Source organism: Echeneis naucrates, chromosome 14, assembly GCF_900963305.1.
Source record: "Echeneis naucrates chromosome 14, fEcheNa1.1, whole genome shotgun sequence".
Classification (NCBI taxonomy): domain Eukaryota; kingdom Metazoa; phylum Chordata; class Actinopteri; order Carangiformes; family Echeneidae; genus Echeneis; species Echeneis naucrates.
In genome coordinates, this window is record NC_042524.1 from 22,391,013 (window position 1) to 22,415,654 (window position 24,642).

Here is a 24,642-nt window from a genome sequence, read left to right on the forward strand (position 1 = left end):
AAATCAGGCACTTTACAAAGTCTTTATAAAATTATGTAAAGTGACCCAACAGATCCCCCAATGAACAAGCAAGAGGAAGAAACCTCGGACAGAACCAGGCTCAGGGGGCGGCCATATGCCTTGACCGGTTGGGCTGAGAGAGGCATGGAGGGAGGCAATGGTAGAGAATGAGAGCAGGAAGATGAGATATGCAATACAGGTGCAGGCAGGAACTTGATGCTGCATGAAGTTCACAGAAATATGGGAGCAGCAGGCATTGCAGGAACATGGGGTTACAATGATTCACCACCTGCAGGATGAGGAAAGGGAGACAGAGGAGAGGAACTGGAGCGACAGACACTTCGGGAATCATGGTCATTGATATGTTAGCGAATGCAAGGGGGGGGGGGGGGGGGGGTTCTCAGTCCTTACCCCAGCAGTCTGAACTTTGGTTTTTTAAGTATAAGCTCTGTCATACAGGAAAGTTTTAAGCCTGGTCTTGAAAATTGATAAAGAGTCCACCCCCCGGACCGATACTGGAAGTTGGTTCCATCGAAGAGGAGCCTGATAACTGAAAGATCTGCCTCCAGATTTACTCTTGGAGACTCTAGGAACCACAAGCATACCTCCATCTAGAGAGCGGAGTGGCCTGCTAGGACAGTAAGGAACTATGAGCTCTCTAATACTGGCCATGGGTCAATAATTTCAAATTCTATTCTGAATTTTACTGGCAGCCAATGAAGAGCAGCTAACACAGGAGAGATATGATCTCTTTTCCTAGTTCCTGTTAATATTCGTGCAGCAGCATTCTGAATCAACTGAAGGCCTTTCAGAGATTTGTTTTGACATTCAGATAGTAATGAGTTACAGTAGTCCAGCTTAGGGCTGGGCGATATGGCCTTTTATTAATATCTCGATATTTTTAGGCCATGTCTCGATACACGATATATATAGATATTTTGCCTGAGCCTTGAATTAACACTTAATGCATACAATCACACCCGTACGATGATTCAAAATGTCTACATTAAAAGATTCTCGTTCATACTGCATACTGCATAAATTTTTAAGTGAGGCTTTTGCGACATATTTTGCATATTACCGTTGTTTGTTCAACGTCTTCCTTCTTGAAGCCAAACCCTGCCAGACAATGGATCCTGTGCTGTTTTTCTTCCAAACCCTAACCCTAACATTTTTATTACACAAACTTGAGTCATTTAAAGTTGCAGGTCTTCAAAAGAACTTCTCTTGGACAGATCAAAGGAGAAAACAGATAGAGAGAAATTGGATTCTTTTATTAAACACTAGAACACCGTATAGGTTGAATATTAAAAGGAATTAATGATTTATTGAGAATGAGTTGAGATATATGTCAAGGGTATAAACCTAACTCTGGGCGCTAACCCTAACCCTAACCATATTATTAACCCGATTATTATAATAAATATTAACATTAAAATATAATTAATTGTTATGATTAGTAATACTTCTATTATATATATATATTTAAATACATTGAATAAATAAATATAAATAATTTTGATAGATTGATAGATTTGGATAAATATTTATTTCATTATTTTGTTATTTTATTTTAAGTTAATACATTCAAGAACATTCATTTGCATCGAAAAACAAAAAACCAAACTAAAAAAGCAATTGGGAAACGAAGGAACAAAGTTAACTAAAACAGAAAAATAAGGGCAGCTTTCAGGAGCTTATAAAGGGCGAAACAAACATTCAGACTCATTCTCTTTCTCACTCTCACAGGGACAACATTCAGCGCATTTTCTCTCTCACACACACACTTTTCCACATACACCCACACCTGAAGAAGACTTTTACAGGTCGAAATGTTGCGATTGGGTGTATAAAATTTATTTTCATTTTTTATTAAAAACAAATTGGTTTATTTTATTTTATTTGAATAAAAAAACTAATTAATTCTTTTATTTTTTATTTATTTTATTTTTATTTTATTGCCTTTAGTTATTATATAAATACATTATGAATAAATATCTGATTGAATAAATAATAATTTAAAATAAAAAAAATATTACATAGAATAACAAAGGCGACATTACAGACACACATATAAATAAATAAATGAATTAAAAAGTATGGTAGGGGGCGCCGCCATCAGCCATTCCGGGACCTGGGTGGCAGAAGGACGTGGGGAAGGACCATGCCCCTCCTGTCCTCAATCGAGGACAGGCTCAGTTCTCCCGCCCTAACCCTTCCTCCATGTGTTACCATTAGCACCTGTTGCCGCTACCTTTCTGCTGGGTGAGGGCGTGTGACGTCGCACGCATGACAATATGTGACTGACGTATGTGACTAAGCGCGCTTGCTTTATCTCTCTGTGAGAAGTAGAGACAAGAAAGAGTGTGAAAAGCCTATAGTTAAATGTTCGCAAATGCGTGACAACGTATACTCGAGTTTCACAATATAGTCATTTTCTACATCACACAGAGTACAAGCCACGATATATCGCCCAGTCATAGTCCAGCCTAGAGGTAACAAATGCACAAATGAGTTTTTTTACAAACTCTTGAGAAAGGATGTTTCTGATTTTCCTAATGTTTCTCATGTGAAAGAAAACTGCCCCTGTGACTTGTTTTATGTGAGGGACAAAGGACATGTCCAGGGGCCTCATTTATAAAACTGTGTGCAGGATTGCTACTAAAAGTGTGTGTACACCTAAAAGCCAAAGTTTGCGTATACCAGAAAATATTCAGATTTATAAATCCCTTCGTACGCACATACACAAACTGTCCTTTATAAATCACAGATTTTGCTACAGCTGTGTTGGCTTCATGTCACGCCCTGTGCACACCCATTTTTAACCATAAATGGTCAATGCAAAGCACCTCATGAATGTGGACTGCATATAAAATATGACTGAGATACAAGTGTTTTGTCTTATTGGAACCGATGGCAGATGAAGGAAGAAAAGGCAAAAAAAGAAAATTTTCTGAGACACTTGTTGTTGAGGTGGAAACCCGAAAAACCATCCTCTTTGGAGGTCAAAGCACCAGAATCACAAACCAAAGGAAGCAAAGTGAGTGGCAACAGGTTGCTGCAGCTGTAAACAGTTGTGGGTGGTTGGGTGTTCACAGATACAGTTCGGCAGCTACAAAGGGACACCAATCAACAACCTGACATAGGAGTTGAGACAAATGAGAAATGTAATGGTTACAATTGCACAAATATTAAAAGGTAATGTGCTAAAATGAAGATCTAGCTGTCTTTATAAACGCTGCATGACATCCGGACGGAGTCTTGCACCCTGTTCATATCCCGTTTGTCTTGAAGGGGGCTCTGGATCTGGTAATGCTGGGGGGTGGGGGGGATACCATTCCTCTGTGTGACATTGTGTAACATGCCACATGCTCTGATCATGCGGCACACTTTGGCAGGATGTAAAAGAAGCCTGCCCTCCAACGAATCCAACGCATGCCACCGGCATTTCAGGAGGCCAGTGACCTGCACTGACCTTGCACAGACATGGACCTCACTGAAGATGGTTTCCTCTGCGCTGCGCACATTTAAAAAAGGGGTGAGCACCTGTGTCTGCACCGCGATGGCATGGTTCTGGTGCGTTGCCCTCTCTAATGCTGGACCCAGTTCAGCACATAGATCCAAGTGCATAGCTCTAGTGAATCTAAAATGGCTCAAGACAGTCATCATCATGGGCCAATAAGTTGTTATGATGACTGAAGACCTTCTCCTAATTCTGCCACTGGCATAGTCCTCCAGCAGTGCCATTGTGCAGCATTACACACAGGGCTCACCACTGTATTTATAGGTTTACAATAATCAGACTGATAATCAGTTCGTGCTAATCCCCACCATGAAAAATATTGTTTAGAGTGAAGTGTGTGAACATGACCCTTTTCTTTATGCCTGGTTTGTTATGAAAAGCATCAAGTAGAGCTGACGAACTAAGAACAGGAAAGTATGAAGTATAACGATTCTTAATGGCTTTGTTTTCCACACACAGGATTTAATTGGCATTTGATTATGTGTTCACAGTATCACAAGAAAATATTCAGTTATTTACACGTTAGGCAGATGTCGCGCCATCCTCTCCTCCTGCACTCCGGGAGCAGACAATATGATGGAGAGACAGTGGTGATTAAATATAGAGAAGGGATTTTGATTTTGAATTTTCAGTTAGAGTCTAAGGAGATGTTTTTGAAACAATTACTCAGTCCAATGCTAAATAACGCAGTTGAATTAACTCATTCTGATGACATGGCTCTAATGCATGATACGTGTTAAAATTAAATGTGTGAAGGGCAATAATAAAACTTAATTGTTAAAATAATAATAATAATAATAATAATAATAATAAATACTTTTCTTTAAAAGCGCCTTTCTCAACACGCAAGGCGTATGGTAAAAACACAATTAAAAATAACACTAACGTAATTTAAAAACAGGAAACAATAGTGGCACAAGATGAAAATGAGTTTGTGAAAATTACAGGGTGTATGCGGCTTGAAACAGATTTTAGACGTGAGTTCCAGGGAGCAGAGTGACTGAAAGCTCTGCTCCCCATGGAGCTGAGACAGGTGGAGAGCACAAAAAGGGTGGAGGGAGGAGGAAGACCTGAGGGAGCGGGAGGAGGTGGCAAAGTGGATGAGATCGGAAAGATACAGAGGTTGTGGATGGCCTTCAAAGTGCGCAGTAAGATTTTGAAATGTATTCTGAATACAGCCGGTGGAGCTGCTGGAGGACGGGGTCGATGTGGTGAAAGGAGGGGGTTCTGGTGATTATGCAGGCTGCAGATTTCTGGGCCAGTTGAAGCATGTGGAGGGCTTTGTAAAGAACACCAAAGAGGAGTGAATTTCAATAGTCAACACAGGTGCTGACGAGACTGTGGACCAGCAGTGGTGTGCGGAGTGAGAGAGGGGCAGAGACGATTGATGTTACGGAGATGGAAATATGCAGACCAGGTTATGTTATTGATGTGAGAGTGGAAAGAAAGCAAGCTGTCGAGGATGACACCCAGAATCTCAACCTGAGGGGAGGGGGACACTGTGGAGCTGTCTATGGTGAGGGAAACTGTCGATTTTGGATACAGTTTGGATACAATGAGGAGGAGTTCTGTTTTATCACTGTTAAGTTTAAGGAAGTTGGAGGTGAACCAGGATTTAATTTCTGAGAGGCAGTGGGTGAGGGAGGAGGGCGGGAGAGTGGAGTTAAGTTTGCTGGACAGGTAGAGCTGGGTATCATCCGTGAAGCAGTGAAAGTGGATACCAAATTTGCAGAAAATATTGCTAAGAGGGAGGAGGTAGATCATGAAGAGGAGGGGCCCCAGCGCTGAGCCCTGGGCCACCCACACCTGAAGTGACAGGGGAGGACTGAGAAGTGAAAGATTTGAGTTGGATGAATTGGGTGCGAAGGGTAGTGTGAGTGAAGCCTATGGAGGAGAGTCTATTAAGGAGGATGGGGTGAGGAATGGTGTCGAAGGCTGCACTCAGATCGAGGAGGATGAGATTAGACATTAAACCAGAGACAGATGCCATGAGGACGTCACTGGCGATTTTAATGAGTAGGTTTCTGTGCTGTGGAGGTGATGGAAACTGGACTAAAATTGTTCAAAAGGGCTGTTGTGGGTGAGATGTGAGTGGAGTTTTTCCTAGAATTTTGGAAATGAAGGAAAGGTGGGAAATGGGGCTATAATGAGGTTATAGAAATCATTGTGGTCTGAACCAGGTTTTTTTCAAGTTGGGAGTGACAGCTGCAGATTTGAAGACAGTGGGTTAGGGTTACGGTTAGGGATAAGTGTGCTTGGTAAATGTCTTCATGGATTGTGAGACCGGTTTTCCTGTGAAGTCTTTCAAGCTGTCTTTTTCGGATTCCATGGAACGGCAATCAGGAATGAACCAGGGAGCAGACCAAGTAATGAAAACAGAGCGAGATTTGACAGGAGCGAATGAGTTGAGGATTCTGATGAGGCCCCTATTGTATTGGGTGACAAGATCATTGGGGGTGGAGGAAGAGTCTGGAGTGAGGGCGGTGATGCAGGAGGAGAGGGAGTCCATGTGGATGTCCTTTATGTTGCAGAAAGAGATGACACAGGGTGGCTTGAAGGTGGATAGCTGGAGGGTGACATTGAATGAGAGGAGGAAATGGGCCTTAATATGAAGTTCATCAGCTGTACAGTTTGAGGGTCTTAGACCAGAGCAGCAAATTAAGTCCAGAGCGTGTCCTTTTATGTGTGTGGAGAAGTCTGAGAACTGCTGAAAGCCAAAACTGTAGCGAAGAGAAATCTATGGTAAGAGGAGGAGCAGTATAACCAATACTGTAAGGCGTGGGGGGCCGGTAGACTGCGGCAATGGCTGTGGTAGTGGCTCCGGAAATTTGACGGACAAGGCACTTTAGTGAGGATAGGGGAGGCATGGAGACTGGAAACTTCTACCTCCCATTGTGTAGTATCGCGAGTGTAGTGTGTAGGTGTAGTATCCGCGACCAAAACCACAAGGTTTGCAAACGTAAGCAAACCCTGGAGGAGTAGTGTTGTTGAGCTGGGTAAAGTCACCAGGTAGTTGCCATTTCAACAAAGAAAATCAAGCTTACGCTTGGTAAGGATATCCCGTGAGGGAGCGAATGCTCAGCAGACCGAAGTTGCCGGTATTGTTGTGACTGAGAGGAGCATTAGCTGACCTAGCCAGGGTGGCTAACACACTGTGGTTTACAGACCAGCTTTTGTTTCTGGCTGGGCAGTGCATGATGGACCAAAAGGAAGTTATCCCCTTGGAGACGCTGAAGTGAAAACCCCACTAAACCATTCAGATGGAAGACTGCTGTTCTGAGACGAAATTGTCGACATCTGACAAGAGACCAGCCACAACAGAACAGAGGACTGATGCTGAGGAATAGTCTCAACATCCAATAAAGGATCAGTTATCTGAGACATTAGCCCAATGTCAAAAAGAACTACTCAGAAAATATTTTTAAAATACATTTTGTGATAAGGTTATGCTGTCATAATCTCTGTATAGTGTTACCCTGGCATTGAAGTGATCACTCTAAGAGTTTAATTGAATACGTAAACACCAGAAATTTTGTCGTTGAAGAGCACATTGTATTGAGCTTACTAGGTGCAGACAGCAGGGGATGTTCCGTGTGTGTGAGTCAAGCAAGCTGCTGAAGCCAGATGCTTGTATCTCTAACTTAAGATGAAGCTCACGTTTTTGATGAATTTCCATCTCTTCAAGTAGTCAATGTGTTGTTATTGAAGAACTCAAAAAAACCCCAACAAGACAGTAACCATCCCCCTAAATGCACTGTAGCTCATTTGGTAATTTAACATGGACATAAAAGGAGGAAGGCACAACACAACAAAATCCAAACCATGTCCTGAAACTGGATTGGAAGGAATTGGAGCAGTTAATTGCAACTGTTGGATGAGTTATTCACCTACCTAGATCACCAATGTACTGGTCCAGTGCATGTTGTGTACAGCACATGGCTGATGTGATGTCCCAATGCACATGGGAAGAAATAAAATTTTACATTCATTTAAGTGACAACATGGCACCCAACAACAGTGACAGGCCCTTCAAAATGAGGAGCAACGAATCAATAAGTGACCTGCACTTATTGATTTGTTGCTCCCCAAATTTCAGGCTTTGCCTCAAGATCAGATGTTGTCTGTCAATGAACAAATTGTGCCATTCAAAGGCAGATCTAGTCTGAAGCAGTAAATCCCCAAGGAGCCATACACAAGAAGCTTGCACAAGTTATTGATGGTTCTGTCAGTCACCTGCTTTACTTTGACAACTGGTCTTCCTCTTTAGATTTGTGCGTTGCTCTTGCAAACGAGGGGATACTAGCTTTTGGCACTGTGCAGCAAAATCGCTTGCAAGGGTGCAGTTTCAGTCTAGATGCAGAGCTAAAGAAGAAGGGAAGAGGGACATTTGAGAGCAACATGATTTATTTGTATAACACCAAATCATAACAGAGTTACATCAGGGCACTTTACATATAGGGCAGGTCCAGACCAAACTCTTTATAAAACTATGTGGAAATAAGAGCAGTGAAATGGTTTGACAACAGAGGGGTGATTGTTGACAGCACTTTGGCCAGTGCCCAGCCTGTTTCCAACACAGAGATGGGACAGAAAGCAAAAAAAGAAAGTATCTGTGAAATGTCCTAGCATCATCAGCCTCCACAATAACTTCATGGGTGGGAGTTGATGCTCACGATGCACTAACTGCCTACTACTGCATTAACAAAAAGGTCAAAGAAGTACTACCACAGGTTATTCTTTCACTTTGTGGATATGGTCATTGTAAACAGCTGGTTGTTGGTTGTATCGGCGTGATTGCAGTCAATTAATGTTCCACAGAAGAAGCAGAAAGACTTGCCTTCAGAATTACAATTGCACAGGACCTCTGCATGCAAGCAAAGATCTGACAACCGGGAAGAGGGTGGCTTTCATCAGATGTTAACAGAGAGTTTGAGAAGAAGAAACGTCAAGGAGCAGCTAAGGCCAGTCCCACACAAGATGTGTGATGCTGTGGGTCACTGGCCAGTGGTTGACTGAGGGCAGCAATGCTGCAAATGCTGAAATGAACATGCATAGATGGACAATACTCGTGAATTAATTGAAATGAACTTTTAATACTGAGAAAAAAATTACAGAGGAAATGTCTACTAAAATGTGAATGGAACCTGCTAGCTCAGAAGAGAAACAAACAGGGAACAAAAGCAGTTTGGTGGAGGAAATTGATGAAATGCGCCAAACTCAAAAACAGAAAGTAAGTCAACTGACTTGGCGTATGAATATAATCAAAGAACTGATGAAAGATGCCACTATTGTTCATGGGGTAAAGCAAATGCTGACATGTACAATCAAACTTTATAACAGTTCAAGGATGCTCACAATCATTATCAACAAATGTTGACTAAGAAAGAATGTCAAAATGATGCCAAGTCATGCTTCCAACCCAAATGGGAAATTATTTTTTAATTCACTGATTCTCTTTCTAAATGGATAGCCAGCTTTTATGCAAGAAAATAATTTGCTGCTTAGGTTTCCTCTGTCTCAAAAAAAGCTCAAAAAGGAGCTGCAAAAGTGAACGGATCCAGACTGAGGCTCAAAGAGCAGCTCTCGTGGCTAAGGCAGCAGCACTGAAGGAAAAACATAATTTGGAGTTAAAGCAGCAAAAGTTGAATCTTCAAAAGGAGCAAATAAGGAGGAAAAAGGATATGCTAGACATTCAGGCAGAACTGACAGCAACCTCTGCCAAGATTACTTTCGTGGAAACTGCTGATATATCTGTGGATCCCACGAATGAATAGTTAAAAAAAGGATGAAGTTGTAACTGAATCAGAATTTAACGATTATGCAATAACAACAAAGTCCACTGAAAGTGTAAAACTGAAGACTGTAAGTTATTTTAATCCTGTTACCTATCAAATGCTACCAACACAGCCAGTACATCTCAAATGCAGAATGCCAGTTCAACAACAAATTGCCTTATGCCCAAAAGAGAGACTGATATCTTTGATGGGGATATTTTGCAGTACCAGTCATTCATTAAATCATTTAAACAAGTTACTGAGCCTAAAGTAGACAGTAATTTAATCATTTTTCCTTGAACAATACACAAGAGGTCAAGCTCAAGCCTTTGCTAGGAGTTGTCAGTGTATGGATCCTAATAGGGGTTTCCAAAATGCAAAAAAAACTGCTAAAAAACAATTATGGCAAAGAATATAAAATTGCAAGTGCCTATATTGAGTGGGCTCTTAACTGGTCTTTAATCAAAGATGAAGATCCAAAGGCTATACAAGCATGCTCGCTGTTTCTCAGACGTTGCTGTAATTCAATTCATGATATGGCATACATGAGCTGCATGTGGCATCCAATCTTCAGGCCATAGCGCTCAAGCTCCCATTCAAAGTTTGTGAAAAATTGAGCTCAGTTTTCTATGGTTTGCAAGAAGAGAGAAACAGCAGAGTGAAGGCTATTGGAGCTTGTAGATTTCCTTGATAAACAAGTTTAATTTACTCTTTGGCAATCTTTCGTCAGATTCATTCCCATGGCAAGTCAAGGCAAAGGATAAATTCAAAGCTCAGCCCCCCAAGCCCTAACTGACTGGACGTTTTGCCATAAGCGTTGACCAATCAGCTGAACCAGCCCACTGTCCATTCTGCAATGGTGAGCATCAACTTGCATTATTGTCCAACTTTAAGCCAAAGACAAAAAAAGATAAGATAGACATTTTGAGAACAAATGGGATATGCTTTGGATGTCTCATGAAAGGACAAATGAGCAAGATCGGTAAAAAGTGCCTGAAATTTATGTGCATAACAATTGGATGTCATTTGTTACAAATCACACATCACATTTCAATGAGAAGATGACAAGCCCAGGGAGAGACCAATGTCCACCAGATGGAGACAAACGCTGCTGACCTGGCATATTGGGACCGGTAAGAATGACTGCACACTTTTGATTGTTCCTTACCATATCAAAAGTAGCAAAAGTGACAACATGATTAAGACATTTGCCTTCCTTGACCCTGGCAGTACTGCCAGCTTTTGTACAACAAAGTTACTGTCAAACGTGAACATCAAAGACAGAAAGAAACATTATGCTGAACCATGAACCAGGAAAGTGACATCTCACCATGTCACAAGTCTCGAGATCTCTGAGAGCTCTGATGATAGACTCCAACGCCTAGAGGCACAATGGCAGACTATGAGACATCAAATGAGAGAACTGGAGGCTGAAATTGATAATGTAAGGCTAACCCCTCACCATCAGGGCAGATTTACACACCCTGCATATTGATCAATGCAATACACTCCCTATATACGCAAGTACAGCAGCCTTCCCTATCTAGAGAAGGTTCCCTTGAGTCCCAGTCTCACCAGGATATCAAAGGTTCAATCTGCATCACATCTTGCAGCTAAGATGGTGCCCCTCTCTCAGGATCAGGACACAGCTGCTGACTCATCAACGCAAGCTGCACCCTTTTCTACTCTGACAGAGGCTGTGGCCCGAGCTTCATCTGCGCCGCCAGCTGATGATGCAGTACAAGCTACTGATGCTGATTCAGTACTATCTGCTCCTATTTCACAGGTCGACCATGTAGACTCTGTACCCCCTCCAGCTACTTTGGACCAAGTAGCTCCTGTGTCACTCACCCTACCTGCACAACCTGTGCCCCCAGTTTATACGATACCACCACCTCCCACAAGCTCGCTAGTGCAACCTGCAGTCTCAACAATGCCTGCTCCGCTGATGCAGACCACACCTGCCTTATCACAACCAGCATACAGTGCACCCAGGTATTGGCAGCTCCCTCCTCTACCATATCTCACTCCTCCTGTCCAACGCCACTATCCACAGCAGCATCCTGCACCTGTGCACCAGTGCACCAGTTTCTGGTGGCCATTTTGGCAGTGATAAAATGTTCTGACTATAAAATCTGAAGAATGAATGAAGATAGAAGAATGACATTCACCAACGTGTCAAAGTATGTCAAAATTGTTCAAAAAATGTCCAAAATCAGCAAGGAGGTTCCACCACTCAACAGTATACCATCCATCTTTTTCCATTTCCAGGGGCTGCTGGAGCCAATCCTAGCTCATATTGGGCGAGGGGGAAGTCTTTGTAGAGTAGGAGGAAACCAGAGGACCTGGAGGAAACCCACGTAGACACCATGCAAACTCCACACAGAAAAGGACCTGGTCCAGGATCCGAACCCGCGACCTTCTCATTGCGGGGCGACAGCGCTAACCACTATACGACCGTACTGACCTCAACAGTATACCAGTGCCTGGAAAAGTACGGAGCTTAGTCAGGCTTAATAAGCTCAGCCCCCTTCAGCTCCATTGTTTGCCACCTTGGTTGTACTGATTAGAGGTGGGACGACGGGGGGGGGTGTGCTTTTACATTAATGAAGGTTGGTGTACCAATATCACAGTGTTGAAGAAATCATGCAGCCCTCACTTGGAGTCCCTTTTCATAAATTGCAAGCCATTTTATTCTCTGTGGGAGTTCTCATTTATCCTGGTCAGTATTTACATTCCACCTCAGGCCTGTGTAACGGAGGCGTTACAACACCTGGCTGACCAGGTACCAGATGTGGAAAAAAACATCCAGACTCCCTGCTCATCATACTGGGGGATTTTAACAGAGCAAACCTCAGCCAAAAACTGTGGCCCACCAAGGACGCTAACACGTTGGACCACTGCTACAGGCCTGCATTGACTGCACTGATTGGAGTGTCTTTGAAGTTGCAGCAATATATCTCACTGAACTGACTGACACTGTGGCATTGTACATCAGTTTCTGCAAGGACTCGTGTGCAGACCAAAACCTTCTGTGCAACACAAACCATGGTTTACCACCACACTGCGGAAACTCTGCCAGGCAAAGGAGGAGACCTACAGAAGTGGGGACTGTGCTTTGTACAAGCAGGCCAGGAACACACTGATGAGGGAAATCGGAGCAGATAAGAGGACCTACTCTGAGAAGCTGAAGAGCAAATTCTCAGCCAGTAATACTGCTTCAGTGTAGAGAGGCCTGCAGGACATGACAAACTACAGGAGCCCATCCCTCCACCATGTAGGGAACAAACAACTGGCAGAAGAACTGAAAAGCTTCTACTGCCGGTTTTCACACCCATTACCCACCCATTCACAACTCCCAATGGCTGTGCTGCACCTACATCCCCTGCCTTCAGTTGATTCAGAACACTGCTGCACAAATATTAACAGGAACTAGGAAAAGAGATCATATCTCTCCTCTGTTAGCTGCTCTTCATTGGCTGCCAGTAAAATATAGAGTAGAATTCAAAATCCTTCTTTTAACATATAAAGCTCTTAATGGCCAAGCTCCATCATATCTCAGAGAGCTCATAGTTCCTTACTGTCCTAGCAGGCCACTCCGCTCTCTAGATGGAGGTTTACTTGTGGTACCTAGAGTCTCCAAGAGTAAATCTGGAGGCAGATCTTTCAGTTATCAGGTTCCTCTTCTATGGAACCAACTTCCAGTATCGGTCCGGGGGGGCGGACTCTTTAGCAATTTTCAAGACCAGTCTTAAAACTTTCCTGTATGACAGAGCTTATAGTTAAAAAGTTCTTTAGCTATGCTGCTGTAGGCCTAGGCTACTGGGGGAAGGACTGAGCTTCTCTCTTTCTATCTCACTCTCTCTCTCTTTCTCTCTCTCTCTCTCTCTCTCTCTCTCTCCCACTCTCAACCCAACAGATCAAGGCAGATGGCTGCCCCCCCTGAGCCTGGTTCTGCTCGAGGTTTCTGCCACTGTTGCCGAGTGCTTGCTCATCGGGGGATCTGTTGGGTCTCTTTAAATAAATTTATAAGAGTTTGTTCTAGACCTGCTCTATATGTAAAGTGCCTTGATGTAACTCCCTCCCTCCCCCCTCCACTCAGACGCAAACTCCACACAGGAAGGCCCGGGAACAGAACCCTCGACCTTCTTATAACAGGGTAACAGCGCTAACCAGTACGCTGCTGCGCTGCCCACATTTACATATTAAAATTTTTATCTATGCTTTCAAGTTTTCACTAGATATTTTTATGGAGAACATATTTATAGGTCTAATTATTCTGGGAGCCAGAATATAGTATTCTGTCTGTTTCAATTCATATTTTTATTTAAAAAAACAGTTTGTTAAGTGTAGTCTGCTCAATACATTTTTTTCCTGTTTGACCTGAAACCTAATGTACGCTATGAGCATTGGCCCTTCGTGTGATTGAGTTTGACACACCTACTCTAAAGAGAACAGCTAGTCAATCATGGTGCTGACAAAGAGACACAAATCTTACATTCATATTCACACCTATGATTAATTTACATAGACAAGCCAATTAATCAAACTTGCATCCCTCTGAACTCTGAGACAAAACCGGAGTCCCCCCCCCCCCACAAAAAACAAACAAACAAAAAAAAAAAACCAAAGGCATAAGTAGAACATTCAAACTCCACTTAAGAGAGACCTCAGCCAGCAGGAAGGTTCAGACATCACCTTCTTCCTGTGAAGCAAGAGAACCAACCAACCCATCAGAGCACTGCCCATGTAAAAGAAATCATGATCCCCACCTGTACACAGCATAAATGTTTCAACACAGTTGATCCAAAAGTCACGTCAAAAGTTTAATACTTTTTTTTATCATGAACCAGTTTTAGACAATTTGACTGCATGGAAAGATATTAAAATTTATCAACTGGGCACCATGGAAAGATCAAGATATTTGAGTCTGTAACAAACTAATACACTGCCTGTCTAACACCAGCAACTCCAGAGTTTTAATCCCCTCTGGCTCTTATTTGATCTCAGCATACAGTTCATGCATGGATGAGTAACTTATAAGATTCAAAATGTTGCTCATGGAAATCACTGTAGTTGCTGCACTAAACCAAGTGGCAATCCACAATGACATCATCCATTGGTTTGCGAGCAGCAGTTTTGAATCCCGTGTGTATGTGTGTGTGTAATGGGACTATTGGTTATCTTGGTTGTTTTAAGCCAGAAGAAACAATGCTTTGAGGCAGAAGCTAGAGTTGAGGAGTAGTAAGGGTTGGAGCTGACCTGGTCTGTCCTCTATCCTGATTGTCTGTCAATCATTTGGATGCCACACCCTATTGCAAATCCTGCTTCATCATGTATTATCCTCTAAATTAGATAATTTAATTAAAAAAAAGACAGTAAATGACTTCATCCAAAACATAACCCTAACCCTAACCCTGTTTAACAACCATATATATGAGATGAAAAGTTCAAACTACTTAAGGAAACACCATTATTATGTCAAATTAAAACAATTTAAACATCATGTTCATACAAAAATGTAGGAAACGGTGTCCTAGTGCAACAACTGAGCTGTCTTCTGTAAGACTTTGCTGACAGGAGGATGTCCCCCTCCAATGATGCAGTGATCAATTACACTGCAAAACAATAAACCAAGACATAAAAAAATCTTCAATCCGTCTTTCATAAAAGACCTCTGCAGCTAAACCATAAGGATTGTAAATTCTTAAAAAAAAAAAACAAAAAAAAAAACAACAACAACAAAAAAAACTTTGCCTCCAAATGCTCATGTGCTGTGCGAGCAAAGGGGCTACAACAGAGCCCTGAATCGGCTGATTAAAGTTCAACCAACTTTTGCTGCCACATGCCAAAGGACAGGCAGCCAGCCAATGTCAACACTTTCAGTTACTAAATGACATAAATACTGTAGTATTGCAAAGAGGTGAATCATTTTCTCACACATTCATACACTCAGACCCTGAATAGCAACTCACTGTAGTGAGATAATAACCCACAGAAAACATATGTTACAGCATCCTATAACAGTGAACAATAATTTATTCAACTTTTCATTCAGGGTGACAGATAGATGAGGACCATCAAGATGAAAAACAAAAACATACACCAAGATACACAGCTTCAGAGACAAGCCTGATTCTTCCAATTCATTTCCTGCTTCGTTCTCCCACATCACTCATTCTCTCTCCTCTCATCCTTCTTGCATCCAGTGAATAAGTCTTTCGTTCTGTGGCTTACCTTTGTGGTCACAATGCAAAGACAGTCCATGCTGGCCACCAAAAGAACAGAAGCTCTAACATATGCTCAAATTCATCACCAATAAGACCACAAAGAGCGAGGAGGTGGCGAAAAACACATCATGGTGGTGAAGCAAGAAGTAAAAAAAATATTATATAAAGAAAAGGAGGTAGGAGTTTCTGAAGGAGAAGATGAATATGAGGGGGAGGAGAAGAGAGAGAAAACACACATGCACACACGCTTACATCCACACACTAACACACACTCTGGAGGGAGAGAAGCCACGACAGACGTTACAGCATGTGGGCCCCTTGTGAGGACCAGGACGCCTCCTCAGCAGTGCTAAAGGCAATCTGAACCCCGTCTTGGAGCAGAGCGCATATCATCAGCGATCGCACACACACACATGCAGTATAAACAAATGTTGTAGCTCGCGTGGCATCCTCAATTCTTAGCTTCTCTCCTTCTCATTTATTCCATCTCCTGTTTTCAGTTTATCGTTCGCTCTCTACCTCTCTACTGTGTTTTAACTAAGCGACTCAGCGGTACAGTGGTGCAGAATGAGATAGAAAGCAACGCAACACAGCAAAGGACAAAAAATGTCTGCTCGCCTGAATGATTTACATTCCTGTGCTCTGTCTTGCTGGATATTAGCTGCTGTGGCAGGCAGCTGGAAGTTAATAATGGCACACTGACTGCAATTCCAGCCTTAGGGCAGTGGCTGCACTGCTGATCTTGAGCCAGCAATAGAAAATATCATGTGCCAAAAAATAACAAGCATGCAAAACAATTCAACTAAAGGTTTCCAAATAAAAAAGCGGTAAATAGTGATTCCAAAGAGTTCCACTGAAAGGGACAATGAGCAAACCTTTACAGATTGAGCCCTCTAACTCTATGTGTGGCTGCACCATCATATCTGCTTATTTTTATCCTTTGCATTAAATATGATTAACTGATACGCAAAAGCCCTGCTGATGACAGTAACAATGGAGGTTCAAACAAAAGCCAGTTCACCACTACTTATGTAACAAGTCCGTGTGCAACTTCAATTCTTACATTCTTAAATTCTTAGAGCGCCTAAAAACAGCTGAAAGTGTGTGCAGGACAATTCCTCTACCAGTTTGGTTCTGCCTCAAAAACAAAAAAACAACAAACAAAACAGAGGTCAATGAAGGAGATAAGCAGTCTAGTATTTAATAATGTAGTCTCTCAATGCTGCATATTAAGAATCATATCCTACCATGTCAGCCTCTGGCATCCGTACTCCCAGGTAAGCCTATCCAAACCCAAATGTTTAAATGTTTCCCTCCAGAGACTACAGGCCTTTGAACTTCAGCATCTCCATCTACATGTGCTAGTACCTGTCTGCTGGAGCCATCCTGGTGAAGAGGTGTGCTGCAGCGGTTCACCTTTATTACTGCTTTCATTTATGCCAGAGCATTGCGCTTAGACTGCAACTCTCCAACTGTTCTTACTGAACACATACACCAGCTCTGTCTCCTGAAGGGAGAGCAACAGAACTAATCTTTTCAGGTGATGCAGCTCAGGCAGCTTTGACTTATTGCATTAGTGAAAATGACTGCTATGTCTGTCACTCATATATATAGACTAGGAATGAACAAATTTGGACTGTTTGTCCTTGAAGCTGGCCGAGACCTGATCTGAACACATTCTCAATACGGTTCTCTAATATGGTGAAAATGATCTGATCTGTTCTCAGATTTCTCTCCAATGACACTAAATGGAATTAAATAGAGGTGTTGTGCATATCAGATGACATTGATGTATTTGTGTGTCTTTTTAAGTCAAGTCCTGTTTTCTTTGATAATAAAAAAAATCACAAATGTATGCACCGGACATCAATGTAATGGCAGGAAGATGTTGGACTCTAACATCTCTAGATCAACACTGAAATAAAAAATTTACATTAGCTCAAAAAGCCAAATTATATTGGCCATGATTTAATTTATAAAGGCAATAAAAGGTTGAAACATCCAAGGCAGGGGAAAATGTATTCTTGGCATTGTAAGCTCAGATCCCATGCCCTTGAAACTCATTTCCCCTCCTTGCTTTAATCTCATTACTGAGCTCATTGTTGTCAAGATTATGGATTTAGAAACTGCTTTCTTAGGTTATATTGCTATGTGAGACTCCAACCCAATAAGGGTTCATTTTCACATTGCTAAACTGCGACAGCAGCTGTATAGACATAGATGAGGATACGCTGTTCACTTGTACATATAAAACAAGATGCAAGATGTTGATATTTTTTTGGTTTAGTTGTCTTTTTGCATGTAGATTGAGAGCATTTCAGGTTCAGGATAGAAATTGATCAAAGCCATTTACTTTCACCAAAGTACCAAAAATAAAACCTCTGACCAAAGTCACAGACAGGACTTAATGAACCCAGAGCTCTGGTCTGACAGTTGTACACGGTAAATAACAAGCACCTGGTGCCTCCTCCATCTTCATTAAGTCAAGGAGAGCATAACTGTAAACATAGCACAGCTATTTCTAACAAAAGGTGTGTGTTGTACATACATTGTTGTACACTGCCACATTCCATCATTCCTAATGATGTGATAAAATCAAAATATCAAATTACAGAAAGTGAGATGGGCTGAAATGCAGGCACACAAACACACACACAAATACAGAGATAGAGCAAGGAAAATAATGTATTTCTTCTTCATATTACTCACCTCAGACTTCTTGGCACTCTGTCCCTGCTCTGACCCACTGGGATCTGAGATGCTCTGCTCCCTCTGCCAGAAATAACAAACAGACCCATAAGTCATTCTACACAACCACAGACAAACTTTAAGACACTGAGCTGAAAGTAGACATATAAGCAACATATTAACATTCTGTCTGGTAATTAGAATCTGAATACAGGACAGGTTTTACACTGACGATGTTGTAATGGCTGGTGGTCCATGTGAGTTTTTTTTTTTTTTTTTTTTCATTGGGATAGTAAACATGTAAATCCTTAAAAAGTAAAATCAAATACAAAATGCAAAAATATTTAAATATTATTTATTTTGTTATATTCTGATAAGACATCTGTGAAATACATTTATTTTTGCTTCAATTCAGATGCAGTTGTACAGTAATAGGAATTAGTTGCCAGGGTTTTGTGAGATTTGGCATTAACACTTTCTTTGGTGAGTCTTTTATTAGAAGTTTGGATAGTGTAAGTCTATATGTAGCAACCAAGACTAAATCCCTGGCACTAAGACACAACCCTCAGTACACACAGGCAACCTTTATCTACTCTCTGATTATACCAACAAGCTACTCTTAAAATCCAACCTTTCTGTCACTTAATCTGATTTATTCAAAAGGAACGTCCAATTCCCCTTATTTATATAATAAATAATAAAACCTGAACCTTAGTGTAGCCTGGGAGATGTTTATACTGTGTAATGTACAGCTTATGTTATTTCCATTGAGCCATCAGAGCTAATGCTCCTCATTTACTCACAAGATAGCTCCTGGTAAGATTAGTCAGCCAACCTGAACTGACTGAATAATAAATACTGGTATTCACTTCATTGTGTAATTATGGTGAATATTTGAAGCACTATGTATTTAAATAGCAATACAGAATCAAATTTTTGCTGAAACAATAATCATACTGTAAAATACATCAATTATTTAGTTCTGTTCTGAAGCACCTGCTTTTTTGTCCAACAACCTGATGTTCCTGTAAAGACTGAAGTGACTAGATTACTTCAGTGCATTTGTGTTCACCTTTTAGCTATAAAAATCTAACAAAAATCATTCTTGTTCTATAGATGAATCAGCCTTTTGTACTCTTAATTAACTTGAGGGGTGTCATCTGCCATTTATGACTGGATATTTTGCCTAATCTTCATATATTTGTTTGTGGTAACAGAACATGGGATATAAGAGAAGTGTTCTGATGACCTCATAGTGGGGTCATCAGTCTCTGAGGACTATTCTAATCCCCTTCATTTATCCCTGTCCTGGTGCTACTGAATGACCGTAGCAAAGCGCACTGCTATTTCAAAGCTATAAGAAGATTGCATATTCGATTTCTTTGGAAATGTATATCCATGTCCCTTTAAACCAACTCTGCATTTGACTACAGGAAAACAAGGCCTGATCCTTTAGACAAATGGGATTATTAGTGGATTACCACTAACAGGTTGGTTTCATTCCAAGTCAAACATGGCTATTAGTAACATCCTTGCTGTTGGAGCCAGAAGTCTGAGCTTTCACACTGTTACTTTAGTAAACAAGTAAAAAGAAAGTATAACAACTATAAAAACATATTCATCCCCCTTGGATGTGAAATCAAGGTCAAAATAATTTGCCTTTTTTGATAAGAATTTGAAGAAAAAAACCTCTGTAATATCAAAAAGAAACCAGATTTTTGCAAAAGAATGTCAATTCATTTAAATAATATAAAGTAATAATTCTAATTCTAAATTAAGAATTAAGATCTAGGCTTTCACTTGGCCACTCCATAGCATTCACCTTGTTGTCTTTGAACCATTTCTGTGCAGGTTTTGCCATATGTTTGGGGTTGTTGTCTTGTTGGAAATTAAATCTTCCCCCAAATTGTAGTTCTCTTGCAGATTGAATCAGATTGTCCCCCAGTATTTGCAGATAATTTTTGCATTTATATTCCCCTCTACCAAGCCTTCCATGACCTGCTGCTTCTCAGCAGATGATGAGCATGATTTTGCCACCACCAACTTCAGAGTGGAGACAGTGTGTTTGTGGTGATGTGCAGTGTTTAGTGTTTGCCAAACATAGCATTTAGTCCGATGGCCAAAAAGCTTAATTTTTGTCTTATCAGAACAATTGGCCTTGACGTTTCCCACATTCCTTTGAGTAAATCTGGGCCACTGAAGCTCTTAACCCCTTCAGAGAGGTCGTAGGTGTTTTGGTGGCCTCCCTCGCCTGTCTTTTTCTTACCCAAGCACTCAGTTTGTGAGGACGGCAGATTTAGACAGCATACTCCCTAATCCTCAATGATGGATTTAACTGAACTTCGTGGGATGCCCAGTAAATTGGAAACCTTCTTGTAGCCATCTCCTGTTTTATACTTTTTAATTAATACTTTTCTCTGAGTTGCTTTGCTTGTTCTTTTCTTTTCATGTTGCAATTGTAGCAGGTATACTGATAAATCAGAGACTGGACCTCCCAAACACAGGTGTTTTTATGTTACAATCACGAGACACATATCAACTGCACTGAGGTGATCTCCATTTCATTAATTGTGACACTGCTGGCATCAACTAACTGGACCTCTGTTGATTTAGGTTAGTCACTTTAAAGGGGATGAATATTTGCACAAACACTTATTTTACACTGTATGTTTTTAATTAATTAAGTTTTAATTTTGACATGAAAGAAGGTCTTTTTGCAAATTCTAGTTAACAAACGGCAAATTATATTGAACATGATTTCATTTGTGAAAGCAACAAAAGGTAAAAACATGCAAGGGGGTGTATACTTCTTATAAGCATTGTAGTATATAGACTTCCTTCACACATCTATTTCATCACTGACGGAGAGTTTGGAGAGTTTATGCTCTAGAGTTTCACATCTAGAGCATAAAATCTTATGACCAATCGACTACCTGTCCCTCATGAAGTGTGAGCCAGCGTTGTCTGCCTGTTTGAAAATGGCACCACAACCCCATGATCCACCTCTAAGGTGGGCATTGGCTGGACGCCAGCGCCCTCAGCAGGGGTCCCCGGTGACGTCACACACGTAATAGAGACGCTCAGTGGCTCTCCATCTTCGCTTTTTCCCGTCCCCCAGTTGAAGTAGAGAGCTGCAACCGGATCGCCGAAGGGAGCAACACCAAACATTTGGATCCTGCCACCACAAAATCCTGGGTCACAGTCTTCAACTCGCGGGACTAGCGCAGACTGCTGTTTTCCTTTTTTCCTCAAACTCAGCTCAGACCGCCGCGGGATCAGTTGATCCATGTGCTGAGAAGACCAGCATGACAACTTTGTTATCCAAAGCTAACAAAGAACATTGCCTTCTGTGATCTTCCCCGCTGCCACCGAGGGATTCATCACGTCGCCGTTACCTGAGGAGCAAAACGGACCGCTCGACCGAGCTGAAGAACGCGTTGCGGACACTCGGAGCGGATCCCTCTCTCTTTAACTCCCTCACTCCGGAGGAGCGGAGCAACCAAAGTAAGAGGCTTTACGTCTGAGCAGAGACAATTAGAATAGCGCGCATTGCATTTTGCTTTGCCGTGTTTTTTGTTTATTTTGGTTTCAGTTTATCTGTTATTAGTAGCTGATATGTATCAGTGGATAATCAAACTATAACAGCCATTTACCCCGAGTGATGTTATTTTGAATGATTATTACTGTGAACAAATTCCATTATATGTTAAACCGTCGTTGTTTGTGATTATTGTGGCTATAATTGTGACGATTGCTGGATTCATAACAGCCAGTGCTCGAATTTACTCCTTTTGTTAACCCTTTTGAGACTTGCTATTGATTAATTTGGGCATTGGTCCCTGGTAACAAGGTGGTGTCCAGAAATGTACTACTTATAGTAAATAATTCTAGATATCATTAATCAGTTTCATAATCATTGATATTAATTCTCAAAATTACTCCTACTAGTGCACAATACCACACTGGCTCTAGACGTTCTCTTCTGTTCATGACAAGCTATATATCAGCAATGTATAAATAAATATTGTGTTCTATCAGGGCAATTCCATTTCTTTTAATTTGGAATCATTTTAAAAGGCAAGTTCACGAAGTCATTTTGTATGTGAAATATTTTTTTTTGGTCTAGCACACAATGTGACTCACCTCCTCTAACAAACAGACAGCGTGTGCAAGCTTATAGTTTTGTATGGAAACAGTCTTCTCCCACTTGTCTGCCATATGGTTGACCTCCTCAAGCTTTTGCTCACAGCTCTTCTGAGTGTTCAGCAGCGTCACTTCATAGAACTCCTGGATATCTGTGGAAGAATGGATATTCCATTAGTAGGGCTAAAACATTTACTCAAGTAATTTGATCACAAAAAACGACAGCATGTTTTTTTCTTGAATTGAACCTGCTTGTAATTCATTTTATTTGCATTATACAAAAATGCTCTGCTTTTGTTTTACAGATGGCAATGTACAACGTTTTTTAATTCAGCGGTGTAATTATAGATCATCGTAAATGGAGCAAAGCTAAGAAATGACAGAAAAAAGAGAGAAAATGTCAAATGTGTGGGACCATTTCAAGATGTAAAACAATTATAACACTGTTCAATTCTTCCACTGTAAAATGGAACTTACATACCTGAAGAGTATTCCTTTAATGATGCAACTCTTGAACCTATAGTTCAAGTCACTTCATGTGAGCCATGATGTACTCCAGCATGTTCAGATGCTGGAGTAAAGTTTCTGTATGGCCAAAACCTATGGCTGTGTGTCTGGGCTTGTTAAATAAAATTGGATCAGTCGATAAAGTCCTGATATGCCTATGATATAAACATTTGAGAACTATCTCAAGGAAATCATACAGATTGCCAGTTACAGTTGTGCTCGTAAGTTTACATACCCTGGCAGAATTTATGATTTCTTGGCCATTTTTCAGAGAATATGAATGAACACAAACTTTTCTTTCATTCATGGTTAGTGCTTTATTTATCATCAAACAACTGTGTTTACTCTTTTTAAATTATAATGACAACAGAAACTACACAAATGACCCTGATCAAAAGTTTACATACCATTGAGATTTTGGCTTGATCACATGCACACAAGTGGACACAAATGGGTTTGACTGGCTACTAAAGGTAACCGTGCGCACACCTGTGATCTGTCTGCTTGTCATCAGTGTGTGTATAAAGGTTCAGTGAGTTTCTGGGCTCCTGACAGACCCTTGCACTGACATCTCTGGATTCTCTGGAGTCATGGGGAAAGCAATCATAAATTCTATGGATGTAAACTTATGAGCACAACTGTATGTCAGTGCACCAAATGCCACTCAAACTGTAACCAAATGATACATCTGTAAGGATGCGGTTATTTCAAATAGAGAGGCAGACATGGATGCCTTAACACAATTTTTCAGAGAATACAGGGAGAACCAGCAATAATAACCACAATGATAAAAAAAAAACTGTAAATGTCTCATAATCCTACTGTGTCATGGTGTCATGGTTTATTTTTGTTCAAACACACACAGACAATCAAACCCACATACACAAGCACACACACGTTACCATGACAACAAAGCTTCCCTGTCTGAAGCTTCGAAGCAAATCAACTGGACTGGATAAGAAAAGACGTCATTACAAAAGAAATAGAACAAAAGAAAGAACAGCATGTGCAAAAAAAACAAAAACATACCAAAATGCATGCCTCTCTTCCAGACCATTGCAAAATCACTTACACACAACTAGCATATTGTTGCAAATATTTCCACATGGTCTGCTTTGACTGGATGCCAGCATGAGTAACTGCTGTATCAGTCTCACTGCGTCACAATCTTCTGGAGCTATGGACTCAACAGCTGTTGGGGCATCTTTATTGTATAACTCAAGTGAGCTCTTTGTCTGCCATTCAGCTACTGTTTAAGCTCTTGTTTTAAACTCACAGACAGGTTTTTTGAATAGTTGGCCATGTTTCCCCAAAGAGAAACAACCTCTATGAAGTGATCTGGCATGGAAGTGCAATGTCTTGGCTCTGCACATAAAAGATGTATTTAAATTTAAATGGATCTTAATAAAAAAAAGACATTAGCATTCAGTACCAGATATAGGTCACGCCTCTGTCCCAATCATCTACAAATGACTCGATGCTTTTCTGCTTTTAGAAAAAAAGAAATAAACTGTGATGGAAGTTTTGCTGATATATTTTTTAGATAAATCAGAAAAATGGCCAGGTTCTTTCTTGCTATAATTCAAATGAAACAAGTCATTATGGACACAAATGAATACAACAAAATTTAAGCAAATCTCCGTAAGCTCTTGAATGGCTGCTGTGCAGCAAGATGAGTTTATGTGGAGAACTGTACGAGATATAGAAGCAGTTGTTTGTAGCTTTCAGCTTTCATCTTATTATTTAAATATAAAATAACTGTCATAAAGCACTGATA

General features: G+C 40.9%; 1 protein-coding gene across 2 annotated transcripts in view; it reads right to left on the bottom strand.

The window, feature by feature from the left end:
• Window positions 1-24,642, bottom strand: part of dlg2 (discs, large homolog 2 (Drosophila)) — a 256,903-nt gene that overhangs the window by 192,782 nt on the left and 39,479 nt on the right. Inside the window, exons 3-4 of one of the 2 annotated variants that reach the window (XM_029518553.1) lie at window positions 22,359-22,510; window positions 18,237-18,290 (exon numbers count right to left, since the gene is read on the bottom strand). In XM_029518553.1, the coding sequence (XP_029374413.1) occupies window positions 18,237-18,290; window positions 22,359-22,510 (206 nt within the window). Of the gene's footprint in view, window positions 1-18,236; window positions 18,300-22,358; window positions 22,511-24,642 lie in introns of both variants that reach the window. The other variant, XM_029518554.1, reaches the window with a different exon arrangement.